Here is a 25,160-nt window from a genome sequence, read left to right on the forward strand (position 1 = left end):
TGGGTGTTCTGTGATGTCCTTAGGTTAGTTAGGTTTAAGTAGTTCTAAGTTCTAGGGGACTGATGACCATAGACGTTAAGTCCCATAGTGCTCAGAGCCATTTGAACCATTTTTTTTGACATCACACACATCCATGCCCGAGGTAGGATTCGAACCTGCGACCGTAGCGGTCGCGCGGTTCCGGACTGTAGCGCCTAGAACCGCTCTGCCAGCCCGGCCGGCTCGGATGGAGTGGTTCGAGGAACACGGTGACGAGTTTCAGTTGATGTGCTGGCACCCCAACTCGCCAGATCTGAACTTGATCGAACACATCTGAGATGTGATTGAACATGGCGTCAGAGCTCATCGCCCCCCACCCATCCCCAGCCACGCCGGAATTTACGGGAATTAGGTGAGCTGTGTGTGCAGATGTGGTGCTAACTCGCTCCAGTTACCTACCAACGGTTCATTGCTTCCATGCCAAGACGCGTCGCCGCTGTTATCCGCGCCAAAGGTGGACATACTGGCTATTAGGTAGGTGGTCATAATGTTGTGGATGATCAGTGTATAAAAACCTTGTGGCGCACTGCCTCTTAAATCTAGTTCTGTTTACGTACTGTGCAGGTTGCACAATATGACAGCCATCGCAGGGTCACACAAATGGAAGACTGTGTACGACAACAATCTCAGTAACGTGTACAGCATTTTCTTCACCTTCGTCTATTAATTTTATGTTTGTTCGAAGCTACATGTCTGCAGTTTTGGTTCACATTGAAATAATCGCACCTGCCGCTAGAGGATCCAAAACAAAACTGCGCAACCTGTTAATAAACTGTACTACCGTGCGGTAAAAATTTTTCTGCGTTTTAAGGGAAACAGTGCTGCAACAATCGATGCCGTTTGGGTGGAAGTTTATAGCAACAACGCTTCATCGTATCACAAAGTAGTTAGTTGGCGCAAACGCTTCCAGTGTGGTCAAAGAACAAGAAATTAGCAGGCCCTCTTTTTGTGAAGAACTAGCAACCGGAAGAGATGTAGAGACTCTGGTGCACGAGAGCTGACGTATCATCATCGAGGATATAGTGGAAAAGATAAAATCAGTCATGAACCAGTCCTCAGTATCTTGCAAATTCTGAACTTTCAAAGGTCGCCGCCCACTGGGTTCCAAATGGCTCTAAGGACTATGGGACTTAACATCCGAGGTCATCAGTCCCTTAGACATAGAACTGCCTAAACCTAACTAACGTAAGGACATCACACACATCCATGCCCAAGGCAGGATTCGAACCTGCGACCGTAACAGCAGCGCGGTTCCAGACTGCAGCGCCTAGAACCGCTCGGCCACTGTTCGCACCCACTAAAAAGCCCGCCGAGATGTGGAACAATGGAAACGCTACAGCTGCAGCATTTCAACATGTTTATCATACACGAGGGCTAGTGCATCACTATGACACCTACTCAAAGGAGCGAAGCAATGGTTGGAGACGACATGATTAGTCGCCACAGCCGAAAAAGACGAAGAGCCAACCATCACTGAACAAGGTGAAGCTGATTGTTTTTTTCTACTGCATTGGTGTGGCGCTAAATTTTGTTCATAAGGGACCGCAAATCGTCATAGGAACGTGCTACCGAAATCTCCTGATAAAGTTCTGTGAGGCTGTTTGAACGAAGGGTTGTGGGGAGTTGTTTATTAGAGTGTTTTTATTCCACATCAATGCCTCAGCTAATTTGCCCCCCCCCCCCCACCACCACCACCACCCCGGCACCTCTTATGACATCTTCCTCTTTACTCATGTGAACAAACTATTCCGTGGCAAGTATTTCTAGAATGGGGACGACGTGGAATGAATGAAAGTGCGAGATGCTGCTGCCAGAGGTCTCCCAATCGGGCAAAGAAAGTAGGCGTAACATGACGTAAGGTAGCGCAATTATAGCGCCAAATAGGGCTGACCCCTCAACACGAAGTTGTTGAAGGCACGATAAAGGCCAGTGAGTATCAACCAGCGAGCAGTTACGGAGTACTGCGGTGGTGTTCTTCATTGCAATATATCCTAGAGAGAACATTGTGATGACTTCACATGGCGAAAAACATCGCGAATCTGGAAGAAGGACGAAGAGTGACTATTGTAGCCCAGGAATTGCTAAGGCTGACACAATTGTTTCACGTGCATGAGGAGCGTTCTGAATGATAGGTCGACCATGGTCAATTACAGCAGCAGATCACTGCTACATTGTGCAACAGGCAATAATGGACCCACATCAAGCAGCGGACGCAATTACAGTCACATTTAACAGGACTGCAAGGCAAGCAACGTCACGCCCCAAAGCGGCCGCAACTGCGTGGGGGTGGTCTCTTTGCACCTTGTGATCTGTTGAGATCTACACATCGGCTGCACCTTTTCCGATGGTGATAAGAGTATAGCGACTGGGCCAGCGAGGAGTGGGGTCGTACGCTATTCTCGGATCAGAGCAGATTCAGTATGAGCAGTGATTCTCGACTTCCCTGAGGTGGCGAGAGCTGGGAACACATAATATATCAAGGAACATTGTCTAACTTGATCATATTGACGGTCCAGGTATTACGATGTGGGAAGGCATAATGTTGCAAGCGTGTACTGACCTACAAATCTTTGAACACCGAACACTCACCGGTCAACGTTATTATAACACTGCACTCCTTCTCCCAGTACGTCTGTTCAGGGATGCATTTGGCCCTGACTTAATTTTTATGTATGACAATGAGCGACCGCATCGAAGAGTGTACGTAAAGGAGATCTAGGAACGATAGGCTATTACCATTGAGCAGTCTTGGGAGACGTACTACAGCACATCCACTTGCATCAGCTACCATCCAACCATTGTCAACCATGTGGTGGAGGAATGGAACTCAGACCAACCTAGCCGCCAGTATGGGAGCACGTTGAAAAGCTTACGTTACTGTCCATGGTGATCACACACCCTATTACGAACGATGTCCCGCCTTATGTAATGTCCAGTGTACCATCAGAAATCACAGTGACTTCAGTGCAGTTAATGTCTTTGAATAAAAGTGTCATTTCCGATCTTCTCATTATTTCAGTGAGCTGTAATATAGTAGCTCTTTGCAAATGGGCCGCGCGAGATTAGCCTCCTAATGACGATGGAACACTCAAATTGCGTCCCGATTCAATACATCGTCCTCCAGCCGACTTGTCTCCAAGGGTCTATTGCTGCCTCGGGCACCTTATGGTCGTTCTCCTGTGAGTCTAGATTATCGAATCGGACGCAAAACTGGTAGTTAATTGCAACTTCCTGGGCATCCTAATGACGATTCAACACTCAAATTGCGTCGAGATTCAATACATCGTCCTCCAGCCGACTTGTCTCCAATGGTCGCTGCAATCATGGACTGTGCGGCTGGTCCAGGCGGAGGTTCGAGTCCTCCCTCGGGCATGGGTGTGTGTGTGTTTGTCTTTAGGGTAATTTAGGTTAAGTAGTGTGTAAGCTTAGGGACTGATGACCTTAGCAGTTAAGTCCCATAAGATTTCACACACATTTGAACATTTTTTTTGCAAATGGCCCAAGTTTGGTAGAGCTATGTTACTTCGCAGTGACACACCATGTGAAATACTTTCGTCCTTAAGTTTTGCACACCGAGGTGGAGTCTACAACCAATCTCTCCAATTCATCCATCGCTGGGAAAAATGTATCACGTTGAAGAGTATGCTGTAGGGAGACTAACACCATCAAACATTTCATGTCACACGTTGGGTTTTTTGGGGTGATAATCCAAATTTCACGACCATACCTCCACAAGTTGCCTAAGGTGTGGGGTGGTGACTATTTTGGGTACCAAAACCAGTTCTGGGTGCATCCACAGCTGAATAGACAGCACGCATTGTAGGGAAGCAGCCTACTCACGACTTATAAAATTCACATCAGTCTTTCCATTGTGTGCCAGCCTAGTCCGCTGTAACTAGCTCTGACGTCATAAATATTGCACAATACATTAAAATGAAGTAAATAACCTGAAACGTTTCTAGCATGTCAGGAGTAATACAAAATCAATATGTGTTTGATATCAGTTCAATAACTTTAACCATTTTCGAAATTTGGATGTTTTTCTGTAAAAATCATTGGCGAAACAGAAAAGAGCTAGAAACTTAAAAATTTATATTTAGATTTCTTTTGCATAATAATTTAGTAGAAACAGCATTCTGGATCTCACAAATTAAAATTTTAGTTGAAATTCATGATTTCTGGTTTTTGTCTTAGAAATTAAGGAAGCAAGATAGATTAAGTAGGCGAATAAATAAAGCTAGTATGTTTAAATTTAAGTAGAAGGGAGATCCGCTATAATGATAAAAATGTGAGAAGTTTCAACAGAATAACTATAAAACTATAGCTATAGCGTATCTCCAAAGAGCAAGTTCAGAGCTCGTCTACTGTGTGTAGTGCAATTTAATTAATTCTCTCGCCCAAAATATTTGACTTTTATAATGATTACTTACTTGTGTGCTGATTGCACAATTAAATTGAAAGCCTCATCGGCCATCAGCAAAGGAAGCAATGATTTATTCGATAACTTAAAGTGGTGCATTACTAGCCCAGCGGCTAGTCGGGAGAGCAGATTTGATCAGGCGTTCCCTTAGCCGTCCGTACTGCGGCTTTATATGTAAGAACGCTGTGCGAGAAAAGGAAGGCCCCAGTTCTCTCCAGACGCTGATTAGCGCACCACCTGTGCCGGGAGTCGCGTCGCGTCGGTATCATTGCTATAAACAGCCTCGGATGCCGTAATAAGTTACTCGGGATACGCATAACCATGAAATCGTTTTCGAGTGAAGTGTTAATTCTGGGATGACTTTAATGATCTGTCTTCAGTTTGCGTATGTCGTATTTTCACGTGCCGCCACAGGACAGACATGCTACCATTATTTAGCGTGGCGTTTGATGAACATTATCATCAAATTATGGCGAGCATTCACTTAAACATTTAATTTGAACAGTTATAGTGGCATCAGCGCATTAGACTCTGAACTGCTCTGGTAGTTGGATTGTGTGGCTTCTTTTTGGTCTGTGACTTCCAGAATATAGTGAACATTTTAGAGAGAATGGTTTTTGATTATGAATCCCAGACAATCTCCTAATTCCTCAGAGCTATAAGGTGTAGCTATAAATGTATTTCTCAGATGAAGTGGGCACTCGGAATTCTAATTACAGGCTTCACGTTTTGCTAATCACTTTCTGGTTGCCAATATTGTAGTTAGAGAGCCAGTGTTGAGAACGGCAAACAACAGCATTAAATAAATAATAGGAACATTAACAAGTATTCCACCCGCCGCCCCACATATGGTGCATCGGCCAGGAAAGAAACTGAGTAAAAGTGAAACTGATTTTTAAATATTCGGATTCGGGAGTGAAATGCGACACGCAACTGAGTAATAGAACAGTGATAGTGTTACGTGTGCATGTGGACGACGCAATTGGATTAACAACGCATCTGGATTGACGGAGCTGGCGCTGAGTCTAGCGGCGCTGCCGGCATCGCGAGAAGCCAGTTTCGCCTCACCGCAGTCGTCCGCCAGAGCAACCGAAGCCGCGCCTGCAGTTGCGGGCCACGCAAACATACAGCAGCCGTCGATGTGCCGTCTGCAGTTCAACGCGCCGCGTCGCATCAGTAATCCTGGTATCCGCGCCGGCAACGCCATACGTCGTTCAGAAGGAACTAAGTTAAGTGAAAAGCTGTTAAAATTTTTACTAACCTGCACTAAAAGAGTGTCGGCGATGGAACCGCCAGAAGAAACTGAGGTTAAACTTAAATCAGAATCTATGTCTGTTGAGGGAACTGCAAATCCAGACAACAGTTCAAGTCTAAATATGCATGAAAATAGTAATGTTAAAGTGAAAAATGAAGTATTGTCTCCTGACAGTAGTGTGAAAAGGGGCAATGATTCAATAATAGAGACCCCTGTAGTAAAGCAGAAATCAGAAATTGTTAATTTATTGGATGATAGTTTATCTGATGAGTTAAAAACGAAACAGTTATCAGAAGTGGTAGAGTTTAAAAAGGATAAGTTAGATATGACTGATCAATCAGATGTTTCATTTCGTTTTGATGATTCTGGTATTGGAGCTACTTTTTCGTCACCTGAGTGTGATAAAAAACCAGCTAGTGAGCAACCCAAAGATACTGTGCTATTGATTTAAATGTTATATTACTAGCAATAGCTACCAGTAATGCTAAAATGACAGCTGAATTAAACTCTGAAATAACTGAGGTCAAAAGCAGTAATGCTGAATTAAAGTATGAGATTGTGGCCAACCAAACTAATTTTAATAAACGATTGGAGGTAATGGACAATACCTTCAAGGCTGGTTGGAATAAGTTGAAAGAGGATCTGGACAGTTTGAATTATAAAATTAATTACAATCATGAGGATCTTAAGAAAAAGGTTGTTCAACAATTTTCTGAAATGTATAAAACAGTAAAATCCGAAGTTGCTGAGGTTCGCAAAGACTTCCAAATGGAAGATGCGAAGCTGGAGCACAAGTTAACAGAAAAGATCGAGGCGGAATCTGAACTGTGTTCAGATAGGTTTAAAGATGTTAATATAAAAGTAAACATATGTCAAGCAGAAGTAGATGCAATCAAAACTAATACTACTTGTATTGTGCAAAGAGTAGATAATGTTGAAATGAGAGTAGAAAATATTAGTACTAACATTGCTAACATTGAGAGTAAAGTAGCTTCAGTAACTTCTGGTAATGGTAGTATACAACAAGTTGTAGCTGCAAACGCCGCATTTATCGGATGTCGGCAGTTCTTGCGGTTCGATCCAGATAAAAATAACCACCCGCTAGATTTCTGGAACGATTTTGAAGATGTGATTCCACCAACTTGGTCTGAACGAGAGAAAATCTCATTTATTAGAAGTCATTTAGCAGGTGACGCCATGCATTGGTCAGCTAATGTTATATTGAAGTGTAAAACATTAGCGGAATTTAAAACAGCTTTCATTAATGAGTATTGGTCTAGCAATAAGCAAAATGAAGTGTTGAGAGAATTTTGGAGTGGAAAACGCTTCAATGCAGGCAAGGAATCTATTAAAGAGTTCGCTAGGTCATGGATTTCACGTTTGTCACATTTGGCAGAAAAGCTGAAACCTGAAATGATAATGCTAGGTCTTGAAGCCAAACTGCCATGGTATTGGCAAACTAGAATTATATCTGCCCCTAGAGACAATCTTGATCGTTTCATTGAGTATTTGGAACGTGTAGAGCGTGTTGCTGCCAATGAGGAGCAAGCACGTAATAACAGAAATAGTAATAACACTAATAGTAATTTTAAGAACGAGCAGAATGGCAATGTAAACATCAGAACAGTAGGTGTTCGCCAACCTAAAAGAGGTAGGAACTGGAGAAATAATTATCAGAACCAACAATGGCATCCAAATGATAGTAATTTTGTTCCAAACAAAATTATCCAGGTAAACAACAGTGCGGAAAGCAATGCTGTGCCAGTTAACTATAATGGAAATAAAGGAAACAGTAGTAGGCCGAGGTAGGAAAACTAGTTCCCGTGTATGAGGACACTGGCGCTCACCAGGCGGTTACTTTTTCTAAGCCAGTAATTACAGTAATTGGTAAGACAGATCTGAATACTCAGACTGAACATATGGATGAGACGTCGGTAGCATCTAAGGATACAGCAGAAATATTAGATCACTCACAGTATTTAATAGATACCATATTACAGACGCTTTCTAAGTGGGAAGAGAAAGAGAAGGCGCACCACTGTAACGGTAGGGAAGAGCTACAAAATACTGAATTGGCAGGTGAAGAAGCAGAAGAAATTCATGCTTATATTTACGATAAGGATGATGTGCTCTTATCTAAAGTGCCTGTGCAGGATGTTGATATTGTACTAATAGATTTAGGACAGGAGGTAAGTGAGCAAGTAGAGGATAGCCTGTTGTGGGTCGATGAACCCAGTAGTGACCAGTTGTCACTTGAGAAGGAACCCGACGATAATAGTGAATGTGGTTTAGCTGTAACTATTGTTATGCCCGGTGTGGAGGCGCAGAATCGCTCAGACTACAGTAATTTGGGTCATGTTCAGCAAACTAAATGAAGTCGTGCGGTGTTTCGATTTAAAATTGATAGACCGACTGGAAAAGGCAGATGAAAATGTAATTCAGGAAACCCCTACACACTTTGACCTAAATGTAATGAAGACAGATGTCGATCACTTTAGTTGGAGACAAATCCAAAAGGAACTACTGGATGAGTTTGAAGAACCACCTGTACAACCTAGAATAAGCCACCCTATAATAATAGTGAATATGTTGGGTATCAATGTACGTTCTCTCTTAGACAGTGTAAGTGAGGTGAGTGCGATATCTCAGTCCTTCTTTGATGCATTACCTAGTAAAGACAAGCTTACCGTAATGAGGGTATCAGGACTAAGAATAATTGGTGCTACCGGCAAGGTGTCAAAAACGGTAAAGCAAGAAGCTTTACTGCCCTTTGATATTAATGGTAATTTAATTGATCATCCATGCTTAATTGTAAACAATCTCAGTATTGAGGTTTTAATTGGCATAGATTTCTTGTCGAAATATCAGAGTGTTGTTGACTTTGAAAGAAGCCAGTTAAAATTGGTCTTGCCGATAACCGGAGTAATTACGGTACCTTTTATTGATAAACATGTAACTAATGATGAAACTTGGGAGCTGCCTATACGAGTTCTGAAAAATAGGAGATATTGGGACGAAGGTGTTAATCTTAGTAAAAGTAAGCTAAACACAGAAGAAGAAGAAGCAATTATTTTGGACAAAATAGAAGCTAAATTGCAGGAAATCGATAAAATTTCAGCTAATCAGAAGGAAGAAAGTGCATTAAAGAGGGTGATTAAGAACTTGAGACGTGAGCAGAATGCAGATGACCAGCTGAAATTAGTAAAGAGCTATTTGGGAGATGCGAACTATCATAAGGTTTTGCAATACTACTGTCTGCATAAAGGTATTCTGTTTAGGAGGAAAAAGGTAGGTGTTTCTGAGTGGAAGCTGTGCTTTCCCTCACAACATGTAGACTTACTAATCGACTATGTAAACCTGAGGTATGGGCACTATGGTGCAAAGAAGTGCATTGCAAAATTAAAAGAGAAAGTTGTGTTTGACAACATGTACCGCCGTGTTGCCAGGAGTCTAGCATCTTGTGTAGTGTGCCAGAAAGTACGTGCTGCTAACACCAGAATACAAGGGGATATGCATTCAGTACAGCCAACTGAAACCCTAGAATTACTGGCTTGTGATTTGTTTGGCCCTCTTCCTGCTTCGAGAGGTGGGTGCACACATGTTTTTGTTGTTGTGGTAGGATTTAGTAAATATGTTAAGGTATATCCAATTAAAAAAGCAAATGCAAAAACGTTGGTTGAAAAGTTGGAAAAAGATTTCTTCATGAACGTTGGCGTTCCGAAGAGTTTGCTGTCAGACAATGGGCCTCAATTTACTTCTGATAGATTTAAAGAATGTCTGGATAAGGCCGGAGTGAAACATCTGAAAATATCTGCGTATTTCCCCCAAGAAAATATGAGTGAACGTATTATGAGAGAATTGAATAGGCTTTGCTGGACTTATTGTGCTCGGAAACACTCAAGTTGGGCAGAGCACATGAAATATTTTGAGAAAGTAATTAACAAAAAAATGGCTCTGAGCACTATGGGACTTAACTGCTGTGGTCATCAGTCCCCGAGAACTTAGAACTACTTAAACCTAACTAACCTAGGGACATCACACACATCCATGCCCGAGGCAGGATTCGAACCTGCGACCGTAGCGGTCACGTGGTTCCAGACTGTAGCGCCTAGAACCGCACGGCCACTCCAGCCGGCGAAAGTAATTAACAATTTAAGGCATGATGCAACTGGTTTTGCGCCTTGCGAATTGATGTTTGGCCAAGAACCGCACAATGTGATTGCAGATATGGTAGAATTCCCTATTCTAACGCAAATATCCACAGACGAGAAGAAGTTAAAGGCTAGGGCAAATATAAGAAAAAGAGCATTGGAAAGGAAGAAGTGTCATGACGCAAATGCTGTACCCACCAGTTTTGAAATAGGTAAGTTAGTCCTTGTCAAAACCAAGGAAAAATCAAAGAAAATAAATGCAGAAACAAAGAAATTCATGTTCGTATGTCAAGGACCTTTTAGGATTATAGGAAAACCACATGCCAATGCATATAGGCTAGAGTACCCTAAGAGTAAAAAGCTATTAGGTCTCAGGAACGTGACCGACCTAAGGAAGTTCATAGGTAGTGAATGCTTTCTGTAGGGAGGAGGTTGTTCTGTAACCTCTACACAGTGTGGCAGCTGTGCAGTCCCAGCTGTGTGAGATCTTCTTTCCTTTTCAGGTCTCATTCATTCTTCATCATTCCTATCCACCAAAATTTCGGCTCTTACTCTCAAATACTAAAATCTTCCGGTATGACTATGAAGCCAGCTTTAAGCTAATGAATTCTGTAAGGAGGAGGTTGTTCTGTAACCTCTGCACAGTGTGGCAGCTGTGCAGTCCCAGCTGGGTGAGATCTTCTTCCCCATTTCAGGTCTCACTCTATCTTCATCTTTCCTATCCATCAAAGTTTCGACTCCTTCTTTGCAATACAAAAATTTTCCATCATGGCTATCAAGAAGAATATAATAAAGAGGAATATAATAATTCCAATCCCAAAGAAAGCAGGTGTTGAAAGATGTGAAAATTACCGAACTATCAGTTTAATAAGTCACAGCTGCAAAATACAAACACGAATTCTTTACAGATAAATGGAAAAACTGGTAGAAGGCGACCTCGGGGAAGATCAGTTTGAATTCCGCAGAAATATTGGAAAACGTGAGGCAATACTGACCCTACGACTAATCTTAGAAGAAATATTAAGGAAAGGCAAACCTACGTTTCTAGCATTTGTAGACTTAGAGAAAGCTTTTGACAGTGTTGACTGGAATACTCTCTTTCAAATTCTAAAGGTGGCAGGGGAGCGAAAGGCTATTTACAATTTGTACAGAAACCAGATGGCAGTTATAAGAGTCGAGGGGCATGAAAGGGAAGCAGTGGTTGGGAAGGGAGTGAGACAGGGTTGTAGCCTCTCCCCGATGTTATTCAATCTGTATATTGAGCAAGCAGTAAAGGAAACAAAAGAAAAATTCGGAGTAACAATTAAAATCCATGGAGAAGAAATAAAAACTTTGAGGTTCGCCGATGACATTGTAATTCTGTCAGAGCCAGAAAAGGACCTGGAAGAGCAGTTGAATGGAATGGATAGTGTCTTCAAAGGAGGATATAAGATGAACATCAACAAAAGCAAAACAAGGATAATGGAATGTAGTCGAATCAGTCGGGTGATGCTGAGGGAATTAGATTAGGAAATGAGACACTTAAAGTAGTAAAGGAGTTTTGCTATTTGAGGAGCAAAATAACTGATGATGATCGAAGTAGAGAGGATATAAAGGATATAAAATGTAGACTGGCAATGGCAAGGAAAGCGTTTCTGAAGAAGAGAAATTTGTTAACATCAAGCATAGATTTAAGTGTCAGGAAGTCGTTTCTGAAATTATTTGTATGGAGTGTAGCCATGTATGGAAGTGAAACATGAACAATAAATAGTTTAGACAAGAAGAGAATAGAAGCTTTCGAAATGTGGTGCTACAGAAGAATGTTGAAAATTAGGTGGGTAGATCACGTAACTAATTTGGAGGTATTGAATAGGATTGGGGAGAAGAGAAGTTTGTGGCACAACTTGACTAGAAGAAGAGATCGGTTGGTAGGACATGTCCTGAGGCATCAAGGGATCACAAATTTAGCATTGGAGGGCAGCGTGGAGGGTAAAAATCGCAGAGGGAGACCAAGAGATAAATACACTAAGCAGATTCAGAAGGATGTAGGTTGCAGTAGGTACTGGGAGATGAAGGAGCTTGCACAGGATAGATTAGCATGGAGAGCTGCATCACACCAGTCTCAGGACTGAAGACCACAACAACAACAACAACAACAACAACAATGGCTATCAAGCCATGAGTTCTGTAACCATTCCATCCACCAATTAGTGTAGAAAATACTTAATGTGACAAACCTAACAGTAACATAAACAACAGAGAAGTATGATGTAATTAAGATATAAAGGTATTTGAGTAACAAGTATGTATAGAACCCTGGTAATATTGTAAGTACAAAGTGTTGTTCTATTGAAAATGGTCCCACAATAATATTTAAAAAACATATACAATTTCGTTTATAAGCAGGATCTGAAGTGGCAATGAGACCTAGTGTATGCATTAGAGCTAAGTAATAAATAGTAAGAGAGAGTGCTTAGTGTTATGAAAAATAGGCAGATAAGTTGTAAAAATGAACTCACCTTGTGTAGCAAGGAATGGCAGTCTGAAAGAATTGAGTAGTGTTTGTGGTTGAGACGTGAAGGACACGTCCCTGAAGTATTTATAAGGTTGGAGCTGGCCATTATTTTGGTGTTGGGTGTGCGGTGACACACCTACATGTATTGAGGTTATGAGTTGGAGGCGTGAATGCGACCATAGGTACCCTTATGTTAGATGAGACAGAGCAGCTCATGGTGTCCTATAGGTTTAAGGAATTTAGCATTACGCTCGGCCATAATTACTTAATGCACTTTAGTGGTAGGTCGAGAGAGACTACTTGTAGTTTCAGCATCCAATCAAGTGGAAATGGATTGCAACGTGAGCAAACTGATCAGCTGCAATACACTATAGATATGAAATAAATGTGCTATCCTATGCGTTAAATGTTAATGGAGTGAGTATTACTTAAGTTCATACACTAGCAGAGTAAGTAAGTACATAGTTGCAGATGTGGAACTGACACAGCAGCAGAAGACCAATAAGTGGATTTAGTAGTGAACTAAACGTAGTGTGTTTTGAACACTCAGAACTGTACTATTTCCACAAGTTACTCACATGTACAAAGAAGCTGAGAAGACAACTACTAATCAAATGTACTCATACTATCTCTAAAAATAAGGTAATCGAAGATGAGTCAGCTAAGTAAATAAAATACAAATGTATCAAGGATGTACCGAGCATTGGTTCAGTGTTCTGGCCCAGAAATAATAAATTGAGATTAAATAGGATTCATGATTTTTGAGCCATTTGTTTACCGATTTTATGACAGTTAAGTAACTGCGAGAGTAAAATTGAAAAAGTTCTGTTAACTTTGTTCCGGTAACATATTGAAAGATAAAATGTATATATATATATATATATATATATATATATATATATATATATATATATATATATTCCCATTTCATTGTGACCCACCCTTAGATATTAAGTGAACAGAGTATGAGGCACTCTTTTTGTTTGTTCTACAGGACAAACCACATAATGGCAGCCTGGTAGCTGCGTGAAAGCGTGAAGTGGCTTGGACACAACTCACAGTGACCCCTCCCCTTTCCCCATGTAATTTAGAGTGAACGTGAAGGACGCACACCATAGCAGCTTCCCCTCCTCTACCCTTGTGAATGGAAGTGTAGAACGCCAGCCAAAACGGCTACAACCACATGTGTAAATATGAAATTGTCATGATTTGTGAAATTTTCTTTCAGGTTTAGAAAGGACTGCTAAGATATAATTATCTGTTTATGTATCATGAATAACTGTGTCATTTTCTTTGAATTTGTGTACGTAAAAATATTTACAGGCAATTTAATGGATTTAAGATTTTCATAATTTTACATATTTTTATGTGTTTGTCTGTCTAAGGCAATATGTATGCCAAAGTGTTTCATTGATTTTGCTTAAATTTTGAGTGATAATGTTGCTTAAGAGGCAGTGAACATGCCAGCAATTTAAATAATTGAAGTAGGTAATTAGTTTTCTTTTAATATTTCTATATGTTTACATTTCAATATTAATTTTCATAGGGAGTTAAGTTGTACTCTTGCTTCCCTTTTTGTAATTAATTTTTTTCATTTACATTCAAAAAAATTAAGTAGAGGGTGATGTAGGGAAGCAGCATACTCACGACTTATAAAATTCACATCAGTCTTTCCATTGTGTGCCAGCCTAGTCCGCTGTAACTAGCTCTGACATCATAAATATTGCGCAGTACTTTAAAATGAAGTAAATAACCTGAAACGTTTCTAGCTTGTCAGGAGTAATACAAAATCAATATGTGTTGGATATCAGTTCAATAACTTTAACCATTTTCGAAATTTGGATGTTTTTCTGTAAAAATCATTGGCGCAATATAAAAGAGCTAGAAATTTAAAAATTTATACTTAGATTCCTTTTGCATAATAATTTAGTAGAAACAGTATTCTGGATCTCACAAATTAAAATTTTAGTTGAAATTCACGATTTTCTGGTTTTTGTCTTAAAAATTAAGGAAGCAAGATAGATTAAGTAGGCGAATAAATAAAGCTAGTATGTTTAAATTTAAGTAGATGGGAGATCCGCTATAATGATAAAAATGTGAGAAGTTTCAACAGAATAACTATAAAACTATAGCTATAGCGTATCTCCAAAGAGCAAGTTCAGAGCTCGTCTACTGCGTGTAGTGTAATTAAATTAATTCTCTCGCCCAAAATATTTGACTTTTATTATGATTACTTACTCGTGTGCTGATTGCACAATTAAATAGAAAGCTTCATTGTCCATCAGATAAGGAAGCAATGATTTATTCGATAACTTAAAGTGGTGCATTACTAGCCCAGCGGCTAGTCGGCAGAGCAGATTTGATCAGGCGTTCCCTTAGCCGTCCACACCGCGGCTTTATATGTAAGAACGCTGCGCGAGAAAAGGAAGGCCACAGTTCTCTCCAGACGCTGATTAGCGCACCACCTGTGCCGGGAGTCACGTCGCGTCAGTATCATTGCTATAAACAGCCTCGGATGCCATAATAAGTTACTCGGGATACGCGTAACCATGAAATCGTTTTCGAGTGAAGTGTTAATTTTGGGATGACTTTAATGATCTGTCTTCAGTTTTCGTATGTCGTATTTTCACGTGCCACCGCAGGACAGACATTCTACCATTATTTAGCGTGGCGTTTGATGAACATTATCATCAAATTATGGAGAGCATTCACTAAAACATTTAATTTGAACAGTTATAGTGGCATCAGTGCATTAGAATCTAAACTGCTCTGGTAGTTGGATTGTGTGGATTCTTTTTGGTCTGTGACTTTCAGAATATAGTGAACATTTTAGAGAGAATGGTTTTTGATTATGAATCCCAGACAATCTCCTAATTCCTCAGAGCTATAAGGTGTAGCTATAAATGTATTTCTCAGATGAAGTGGGCACTAGGAATTCAAATTACAGGCTTCACGTTTTGCTAATCACTTTCTGGTTGCCAGTATTGTAGTTAGAGAGGCAGTGTTGAGAACGGCAAACCACAGCATTTAATAAATAATAGGAACATTAACAAGTATTCCACCAGCCGCCCCACAGCCTGACTACAATGCAGACGAACTGCCAAATATTTTTCCTTTTTCGGAGGACTCGTAAGGGGCACGCTTAGCCTCCTAATTGAGGAGCTACTTGAAGAAGAAGGGGTTCGAAGGTCTGCAAAGCTTACGATTATGGGAGAGAGTAGTGTTGATCACATGCTCCTCCACACCCCATCCAAATCACGCCATATGGCAGACGATGACATGGCGGCTACTCAAGAATGTGTGGTACTATGGGCCTGTGAATTACTTTTTTTGAGTCATTTCTTCTCTTTCCTGTTCCATTTGTGGTTGGTACATGTCACTTTCGTTAGTCCTCCATATCAGATCTAATTTCCCTAATTTAACTGTCATATCTTTTCGGGAGGTGCAGCTCTACATCAGGAAGTAATATCTTCCCCACTTTATCGTGGATCATACAGCCTCAGAATTTCAACATCTAACCTCCGTTTAGCATATAAACCTCTCTTGGCATTAGAATTATTGATTGAACATTTCTGAAACACATTGTTCTCCAAAGTATGTGATATTCTGCTTGTTGCTGTAAAAGTAACTTTTTATTTTGGTGCTGTAATTTCGTCATTGTGCCATCGTCAGGCATGCACTTATTAGCTACATTGTCACAGTGGAAATACCGGTTACAAGTAATAGTAACCCTATTGAGCTATGGTCCACTGAAAGAGGTCTGACACGGAGCGAGTACAAATCTAATGTGGTCGGTTGCCTACTCTACAATTCAAGGCACTGCCTTCCTTGCCGCGCGGGATTAGCCGAGCGGCCTGAGGCGCTGCAGTCATGGACTGTGCCGCTGGTCCCGGCGGAGGTTCGGGCATGGGTGTGTGTGTTTTTCCTTAGGATAATTTAGGTTAAGCAGTGTGTGAGCTTATGGACTGTTGACCTTAGCCGTTAAGTCCCGTAAGATTTCACACACATTTGATTTTGAACTGCCTTCCTTCCTTCCCGCTGTCGTTCTGTGAGTGTAACGAGCCCGAGAACGGTAGCACTGCGGTCGCTCTCTACTCATCGACCCGATCCTTCTTACTGAAGTGCGCGGCAGTGCAGGACTAATGGTAACTTACAATTAGTACGGAAGTTGAGTGCATGATCTTGTTGTTGTAAAGTAGCATTGACAAGAAGAAATGGACGATTGTCGGATTCAGGTATCCTTTAACGAAGCTGTGTTTTGAGAGACTGTGGAAGGTGTAAGTTGAAAATTATGTGATGCAGCGCATATAATTGCAAATGTTGCTCATTAGTGGAAGAATGTGTGTGGAATAAGTTCGACGTTGTACTCCACGCTTCAGTCGATAAACATACAAATTTCATCCAGTACAATCAACTTGGTTATATCGTTGTTTAATTCACCTTCACCATGCGAAAACATATGGGCTCCTTCAAACGAAAACTGGGCGCAAAACAACGTCGCTTCTATGTCCCTGAAACCAAAAAGCGTGCTATTTGTGTATTGTTTTCGTCGTGGCAACTTGCATTTATGGGCTAATAACGAGTCGTATGGCTTATCATTTATTTCTGTAAATTTTTCAAAGACTTTGTTTTACTAATTAATAATCATTTAGAGAATGTGCTTCATCTTTGGGTCATTTCTCCTTGGTTGGTTGGTTTGTTGATTTGGGGAGTGGACCAAACAGCGAGGTCATCGGTCCCAGCGGATTAGGGAAGGATGGTGAAGGAAGTCGGCTGTGCCCTTTACAAGGAACCATCCCGGCATTTACCTGAAGCGATTTAGGGAAATCATAGGAAACCTAAATCAGGATGGCCAGATGCGGGTCTGAACCGTCGTCCTCCCGAATGCGAGTCGAGTGTGCTAACCACTGCGCCACCTCTCTGTATTTCTCCTTGTACTGTCGTAACAGTTACACTTGCAATCCAGCGTACTCGCTCTCCTTCCTACACGGAACGTGTCTACTGGTACTTGTATACGCGTATGTCAACGCAATTAAGTGTTTCAGAGATGTCCATCTATTTCCAACGGCAGACAATTGAAAAGACGTGCTAATGCATTACAAAGGGGTTTGATGAAATTCTGAGGCCGTACCGTACAAGAAGAGTCAGGTAAGATGTTACGCCATCGAATATGAGAATAAAATTGGTGAAATTAGCCCTCACACGTAGGACCACCAACGGTCCCTCCAACCAGTCACGTGATATATTGCAAAACGAACGGAAAGACATCTGGAGTCGGGTACTTTGCACATAAACCTGCACATCTTTAATGGCCCAGACAACACATAAATTGGACGTAATTCACTGGAAGTGTGTAGTATGGTCCAATGAGTCATGAATTTACCTCTTTCCAAACTATGCAAGATATCGTGTGCATTTAACCTGCAGGGTGTGGAGGGTCAAGTTTACAAAGGAGGTGCTCTGTTATGTTTTGTGGGTGCTTTCCGTAGAATTTCTTTGACTCACTCATTCAAGTTACCACGTACTTGAACCAGGACTTTTATTTCAACAATCGTCAGCATGTGCATGTTGTAGACACTCCGGTCTTCCTAAATTACAATAGTCGTATGAACAATGCTGTAAGCACACAGTACGTTCCCGATTTTAGGAACACTCAAGCACCTTAACTCAACTGTCCGCCAAATCACCCTATCTTATTTTCACTGAAAACGTCTGAAACAGCGAGCCACACGTAGCAATCACCATCCTTGCTATGCGGCATCTAATCATCAATGAGTGGCTTTAGTAGGATGTGGCGTAACTGAAGGAACTCGTAGATTCTATGTCTCATCGAATTCAAGCTATAGTCGGTGTTACTCCGTAGTTGCATGATGCTTTCTGGGGGCGGACTAATCTTTATCCAGTGCTCTTGTCCATAGTTAATCCTCTAGGTCGCTAGCTGATGTACTCTGTTAGTATCTCCCCCCTGATTGATCCCCAACTTGCAAATAACTGTCGCTGTGTGTGTGTTTCGCTGCGCCACCAGAAGCAAGCTGGAGGGTGATGAGATACGAGAGAAAGCCCCTCCCCCCCCCTCCCCCCCCTCCCCCCCCCCCTCCCCAAGGCTCACTCTAACTCTTAGCCTACTCCCCCAAAAGCGCCATCTGAGGTTCCTAGCATATATACACGTTATGACATTGCCCCTAATATATGCTGCTGTTATCGTATGTCGGTTGCTCGAATAATGCACCCGTCCAGGCTACTGTTACTCAGATTGAAGAAGACGAGCACGCAAGCCTTCCTTGGAGCACCGGTACCAACACTAATAAGCCGCTGACACCTAAAGTCCAAGGTCTTGGTCTATATTTCAGAAGCACCATGCAACAGCCGGCGAAGCGACAATAAAGCCTCGCTGAAATTCATGTAATTGCACGAATAGTGTTTTTCGAAGCTTGTCTGGCACCACTATAACGTTTAATTACCCAGTACGATACCCAGATCGACAGACAGCTTTTTCGGCAAGTCAGATACACTTTTGGCGAACTCACCGTGATGATGCCCACAGCATCGTTCGTACTCAATTTTAAACGTATATTTGAATCATAAACTTGACTGCACTCTACCACTACCCGATGCCAATATCGTGTTTCTGCAGCATGCCATGAGATGTTTTATTTGAATATCATCCTGGATGTCTCTGACAGTCGTACTCATAAAAATACGAGAATCAGAGCGTTGATTTCTTGTTAACAGTCTCTGTGGCGAATTTGAATGATCTCACCTACTGGAACCACAATGTACACATTGCAAAGGTCATGGGGGAAGAGAAATATTGAAGTAGAAACTGAATGGGAATACTTCTTTTATTTGACAAATCACATAAAAAGGAGTTACGGCACACAGTGGCATTGGTCTCGCATTCTGGAGGACGGAAATTCAGCTCACTTTCCGAGCATTCAGATTTAGATCATTTTCAATTTTGAGAATTAACTGTCATGTAGAATTGTCTAAATCGTATCCCTTTTGCCATCTGACTGTTCTACTGTTGTTGTTGTTGTTGTTGTGGTCTTCAGACCAGAGACTGGTTTGAGGCAGCTCTGCATGCTCTGCTAAATGGTATTAAAATATCGGGTATATAACCATTTTCAAGTGATTATCATTTCCTTGTGGCAACTAATTACAATAGGTTAATAAGGGATCCTTCAGAATGACTACGGAGCCAAATTCGTTACAGAGCTAAAGAGTACATAAAAGATCAGTGAAATGACAACAGCGTAATCCTCTCAGATTTAGGTTTTCCAGATTTTCTTTGAAAATGAGACGGCTAATTTTATGTCCCAACTTTCGCTAACCGCCTTCCTTCTCCGTCCCTGACAACCTCGTCCAAAACAGACTTTAAAACTTAACATTTGCTGTTTTTGAGACGCAACTTGCAAGTAAACTCTGCGTTTCTGGAGATGGGTTCCACTTCGCTCTGCCAGTCCTAGAAGTTGGTAACGGGAATTTCCTAACGCCCTGTATAATTTCAGTTTCAACAGCTTCAAATCTTGAAAAGAATGCTTAGCTTTCGTCTAATGCGGCAATCAACAATTTTTAGCTTCTTTTTTATCGAAGTTGAAGCATAATTTACAATGTGTGTTCTCCTGCTGAAGAGCGGAAGAAGTTAAAGAATTTTGGTAACAGCTATAAAAATTTGAGAGATAAGCTGATTGTCCAAATACCTGATTTGACTGGTAGATGATGTGCTCCAGATCTTTGTTGCGCCGGATGACTGTCATCCTGAAATTCTGGTCCCACGACGCTGAAGTGATGTGGCAACACAGCCCGTCCATCAGACTCTGCACGGCTGCAGTCAATGGCTGAGGCACACTACCTGGCACAACACAAACAGTGCATCACATGACATACCAGTTCAGAGTGGCCTCCGTCTAATGGTCTCCTTATGTTTACGCGTGTTACAAGCACGGTTGTGACAGATATAATCTAGGTGGAATATGATGGTACAGTTTTCTTCTGTGAGCATTATTCTGATGATGCTTGCCGAAAGATAATCCAACTACGCTATCTACCTTTGGAGTGTGGAACGCTACGAGACGTGCAGAAAGGGAGCCACTGATGTTCTGGGAAGTACGGATAGGGGCGTGGAGCCATGCCGACTCCACTGCCGTGGCAAAATGCGCTAGGTTTGTCAGTTGAGGATCCATGGCATGGACAGTCCTATCGAGGTTGTCAAACAGATTCTCGATTGGGTTTTAATCCGGGGAGTTTGTCAGCCAGTGGAGTACGGTAAACTCATCCTGGTGCTCTTCGAACGACGCACGTACACTGCGAGCTGTGTGGCACGTTGCATTGTCCTGCTGGTAGATGGCATTGTGCCGAGGAAAAACAAACTGGATTAACGGGTGGACATGGTCCCCAAGAATAGATGCATACTGTTGTTGACCCATTATGACTTCCAGAGAGTGAGGAGATCATCTACGAAAACCTTCCCCAGACCATAACGGCTACAGGGTGTTTACTTTTACCCCGTACGCACCCACGACTATCTGTCCGATGGAGCATTAAACGCGATTCATCTGAGAATCCCATCTGTCACCAGTCATTGGACGTCCAGTTACGGTATTCGCGTGCAAATTCCAGTCTACGTCGACTATGGACAGGAGTCAGAATGGATGCACAAACCAGTCACCTGCTAAGCAGGTCCATACGCAACAGCGTTTGAGGAATTGGCGTTGAGGAGACACTGTTGGTAGACCCTTCGTTCATCTGGGCGGTCAGTTGCTCAGTAGTGCACGTCTATTGGCCCGTACACGTCTCCATAGCCAACTATGGCCTGTGGTGCACCACAGGTGCTACGACGCCGGTTTTGAATACCGTCATTTTGCCAAGCGCGATTAACGGAAATACTTCCACCCTTGACCCAAAAGCCAATGATCATGCCTCTTACGATGTCGGATAAACCGCTCTATGTCCGCATTATTAAAACTGCTGCACTGTTCACCGTGTTGCCGTCTCTCCCCCCCCCCCCCCCCATCCCCTTTCCAGTCTCGTTTTATATACCCTCCACTGCTAGTGCTGCCACCTGCGGTCTGTGAGTGGTTGTTGCCCGTTTATGTCGCACGTAGGCGGTGGTCATGTTAATGTGACTGGTCCGTGTATTTTGTAAAGCCGAGAAGAAATTTATGAGTGAAAATTGAGGTAAGATTGGCTGTTTACTGTTATTACTCTACGGCAAAATGTATGAGCGACCTGGGAGATGCTTGGTTAGGTTTGTAAACGAAAACGTTATCGCGGTTATTGTTCTGCAAAAGATCATTCTCCATAAATGAGTAATATTTCTATGCTCTCTTCGTTAATGTACATTATTTTCACACAAATCTTCAACGGAAGGCAGCTGGCTTAATAACAATAATTTCGTGTAGCTCAGTGGCTCGTTACAGGTGTCTCTATTGGACGCCACTTCGGCGACTTGTCTGTGTCCCTAATATACGCCAGTAATCCTACCGGGGAAAGGGGACCCACATTTTAACGTGGAAGCCGGACAAAGTTCCTCGTGGCTCCTCAAATCGTCAGGATATGAAGGATGGATTAAAGGTAAATGGAAAATTTCCGTTGGACGACCGGGTTCAATCCCACGACTTCTCGGTTTCCAGACATATGCTTTACCACTAGCCCACCAGGCCCGACGGTTGACTGCATTGTCGGTGTGCATTTTCCTTGTGATTCGATTTGTTTACTGTGAAACTCTAGAAAGTGCACGACTTACGAATCCAGGGAAAGTCGAAGTCAGTTTTGTATTAAGTTGTTACTAATGTCGAGATTTCAAGAGGGTGGTTTTATAACTCTGATAGATTTCCATGGAAGGACTCTGGCGTGTAATGATGGATCCAGGTTTCATCAATAGTCACAAATCATCACAAAAAGAACGTTTTTGTTGCACCTTCATGGTTGGTAACCGTGATTATTCTAAGGATTTTACAAAGAATTTCAACAATGTACAGCATGCAGTTCATTGTTGACTGCCATCTGAATTGGTCAGTGTATCGACTACGATTGAAAATGGAGAAAACGGAGTTTCATGCTATTATTAATTGGATGAAGTCTGCATGGACATGATCATTAGGGAGCATCTATTTCTTGAATAAAGAATTTAAATGTGGTCCGACAAGTGCGCTCTGTCCGTCTAGTTGAGTCAGAAAAAAGGAAATCACGTGACAAAATCCATAATATGGTAATGCAAACCTTAATGAGACTGCTGAGACTGTAGGCATCTCAACTGAACTAGTGCATAATATCTTGCACGCAGAATTGGCTAAGTGGGTGTCGCGATTGCTCGCAGTCGACCAAAAGCGCATCCGGCACAACATTTCAACACAGTATCTGACGATGTGTAATCGCAATCTGCAAGATTTTTGTGCCGATTTGTGACTATCCATGAAACTTGGTTGGATCCATAATTACACTCCAGAGTCAACAAGGAGAAAGGCAGGTGAAAGTGCACAAAGCTAGACAAATACCATTTGGTCAGTTAGGAAGGTGATGGCCACTGTTTTTTTAGGCTTCCCAAGGAATAGTCCTCGTATATTACATGGAAAAAGGAAAAACCGTAACTGGACCCTATTATGATTCATTGATGGATAGTTTGAAACTTGCGTTGCCTGAAAAAAGACCAAGTTGGCACGCAAAAAAGTGCTCTTCACCAGGATAATGGACCATCCCACACATCAGTGTTAATAATGGCGAAAGTGCATGAACTGGGTTTTGACAATTCATCCACCCTATTCACCAGACTTATCCACAAGTAACATCTTCTTGTTCCCTAACTTGAAACGTTGGCTTGCTGGGAAGAAATTTTCATCAAATGAGGAAGTGATAGTAGTAGTCAACGAGTATTTTGCAGAGTTTGACAGAACCTACTTTTCCGTTTGGATGATAAAACTGGAGGATCACTAGACCAAGCGTTTATACCTCAAAGGAGACTATGTCGAGAAGTGAGGTATAGTTTTTCTTGCTTTTTTACCAGACTTATCAAACTATCCTCGTAAAACAGGTCTTGAGGAAACGAATTGGATTACCAAATAAAAAATATACAGGGTGACATTTAAAAAACATTAACAGCAGCTCATATCTTCGTAATGGACGAAGTTTCAAGAAAAGCAGTCATGCCAGTTTAAGTCCGCCTGGTAGCTGAGAAATACTGTCACGAAACAGTTTTTAATTCGTTTCTGGAAAAAAGTTGTTTTGGTGACCAAGACAAATGGGACGTCCTGTATGAATAATGTACTGGATCCTGTATGAATAATATACTGGATCACACTAAAAATTTAGATAAATATTTCGAGGATTAGTTTTGCACGGGGAAGTTAGGAAAAAATTTCCACATAGAAATCTTGGAGAAAATATTGGCTTAATTATTGTATATACATGGCACACAGTAATGCTAAAGGAAACAATATTTTACATAAGATATGAAAGACTAATTACTACTGCCTGCATTGGAACTTACAGATTCATAGAAGAATTGACTAAGGAAACAGCGTACGGTACTTCATACTGACTGGCAGTTTTATGGACGATAACATATTCTTGCTTTAATGGCGATACTTACATGAAATATAATTGGTAATTTCCATCTTTTCGCAAGTGGCGACAACATAATGACTTGTAATAGATTAATTAGCGATCTTCGTCGTCGGCGGCGGCTGAGACTCATATCTGGGTTTTTATTTTTCTTCTGCATTTCCATTATGGCACGGCAGTTCATGTATGAAGATGCCTATGGTGGCTTGGCATACCAATCCTGGTATGAAACATGCGGCAACCTACATTACACATAATAGAGGGTGTAGGGTGTGGCTGGGCCTGGCGAAATTTCTATCTCTGACGTTTTTCATTTTGCTGCCTCCGACGTTTCTGCTCAAAATGTAAGTCAACAGCTGACGTAGCTGTGTGCCATTGTTTACGATTTTTTGCTGCGATGCACCATTTACTTGGGTAGGTGTTTGGACTCTTTAGGCTCTTCTTGAATTAGTCTTTATAACGCTTCAGAGCAGCATCGTGGGGACTCCTACCTGTGCACATTTGTCGAGAAAGTCTGTAGTTTCTCATCCGCTGGACATACCCAGTTCATCTAATTCAATTAATTAGCGATAGTGGTGTTCGATAATTTCCTTATACACGCCTCCTCATCAGCCACGAACGTAGCTTTCTACAGGTTTCCACCCCACATAGAGTATATCCAAGGGATATTGTTCGTTAGTCGTGCAAAGCAAACAAAAAATACCAATATGGCTGCCTGTACAGCTGTTACAACTAACAATTTTATTTAATTTTTTTCTGTCTTGAGCGTACTACATTTTAAAAGAGTTGCACATCAGAGATGTTTCGTTTTTGTTTACAGAAAATCAGCTGTGTTTGATGTTTATTACTCCTTTTTATAGGGGTCGAAGCAAAGGTTGTGGACGATAAAATCTTTGTTGCACATTCACCCTTCACGATTTTTTGGCATTTACATATTTACATATCATTTACAAAAGCGAAGTGAAGTCCAAAGAACGCAAACGCAGCAAAAAAAAAAAAAAATCCTAGAAGCCGGAGAATAGCGGGGAGTGGAAGCACAACAAAGGTGATTCGTGTGAAAATGTTTCCGACGTGATTATGGCCGCATGACGGGAATTAACAGACACTGAACTTGGAATGGCAGTTAGAGGCATGGGACATTCCGTTTCAGAAGTCGTTAGGGAATTCAATATTTCACTATCCATAGTGCTGAGAATACTAAATTTCAGGCATTACTCTTCACCAGGCAACGCAGTGGCCGAT

General features: G+C 41.6%; 1 protein-coding gene across 1 annotated transcript in view; it reads right to left on the reverse strand.

Moving 5' to 3' along the window:
* Positions 1 to 25,160, reverse strand: part of LOC126177058 (uncharacterized) — a 266,522-nt gene that overhangs the window by 89,132 nt on the left and 152,230 nt on the right. The window contains exon 8 of the mRNA XM_049924295.1: positions 20,060 to 20,211. Within this exon, the coding sequence (XP_049780252.1) occupies positions 20,060 to 20,211 (152 nt within the window). The remainder of the gene's footprint in view (positions 1 to 20,059; positions 20,212 to 25,160) is intronic.

This window comes from Schistocerca cancellata, chromosome 3 (assembly GCF_023864275.1).
Source record: "Schistocerca cancellata isolate TAMUIC-IGC-003103 chromosome 3, iqSchCanc2.1, whole genome shotgun sequence".
NCBI classification, from domain to species: domain Eukaryota; kingdom Metazoa; phylum Arthropoda; class Insecta; order Orthoptera; family Acrididae; genus Schistocerca; species Schistocerca cancellata.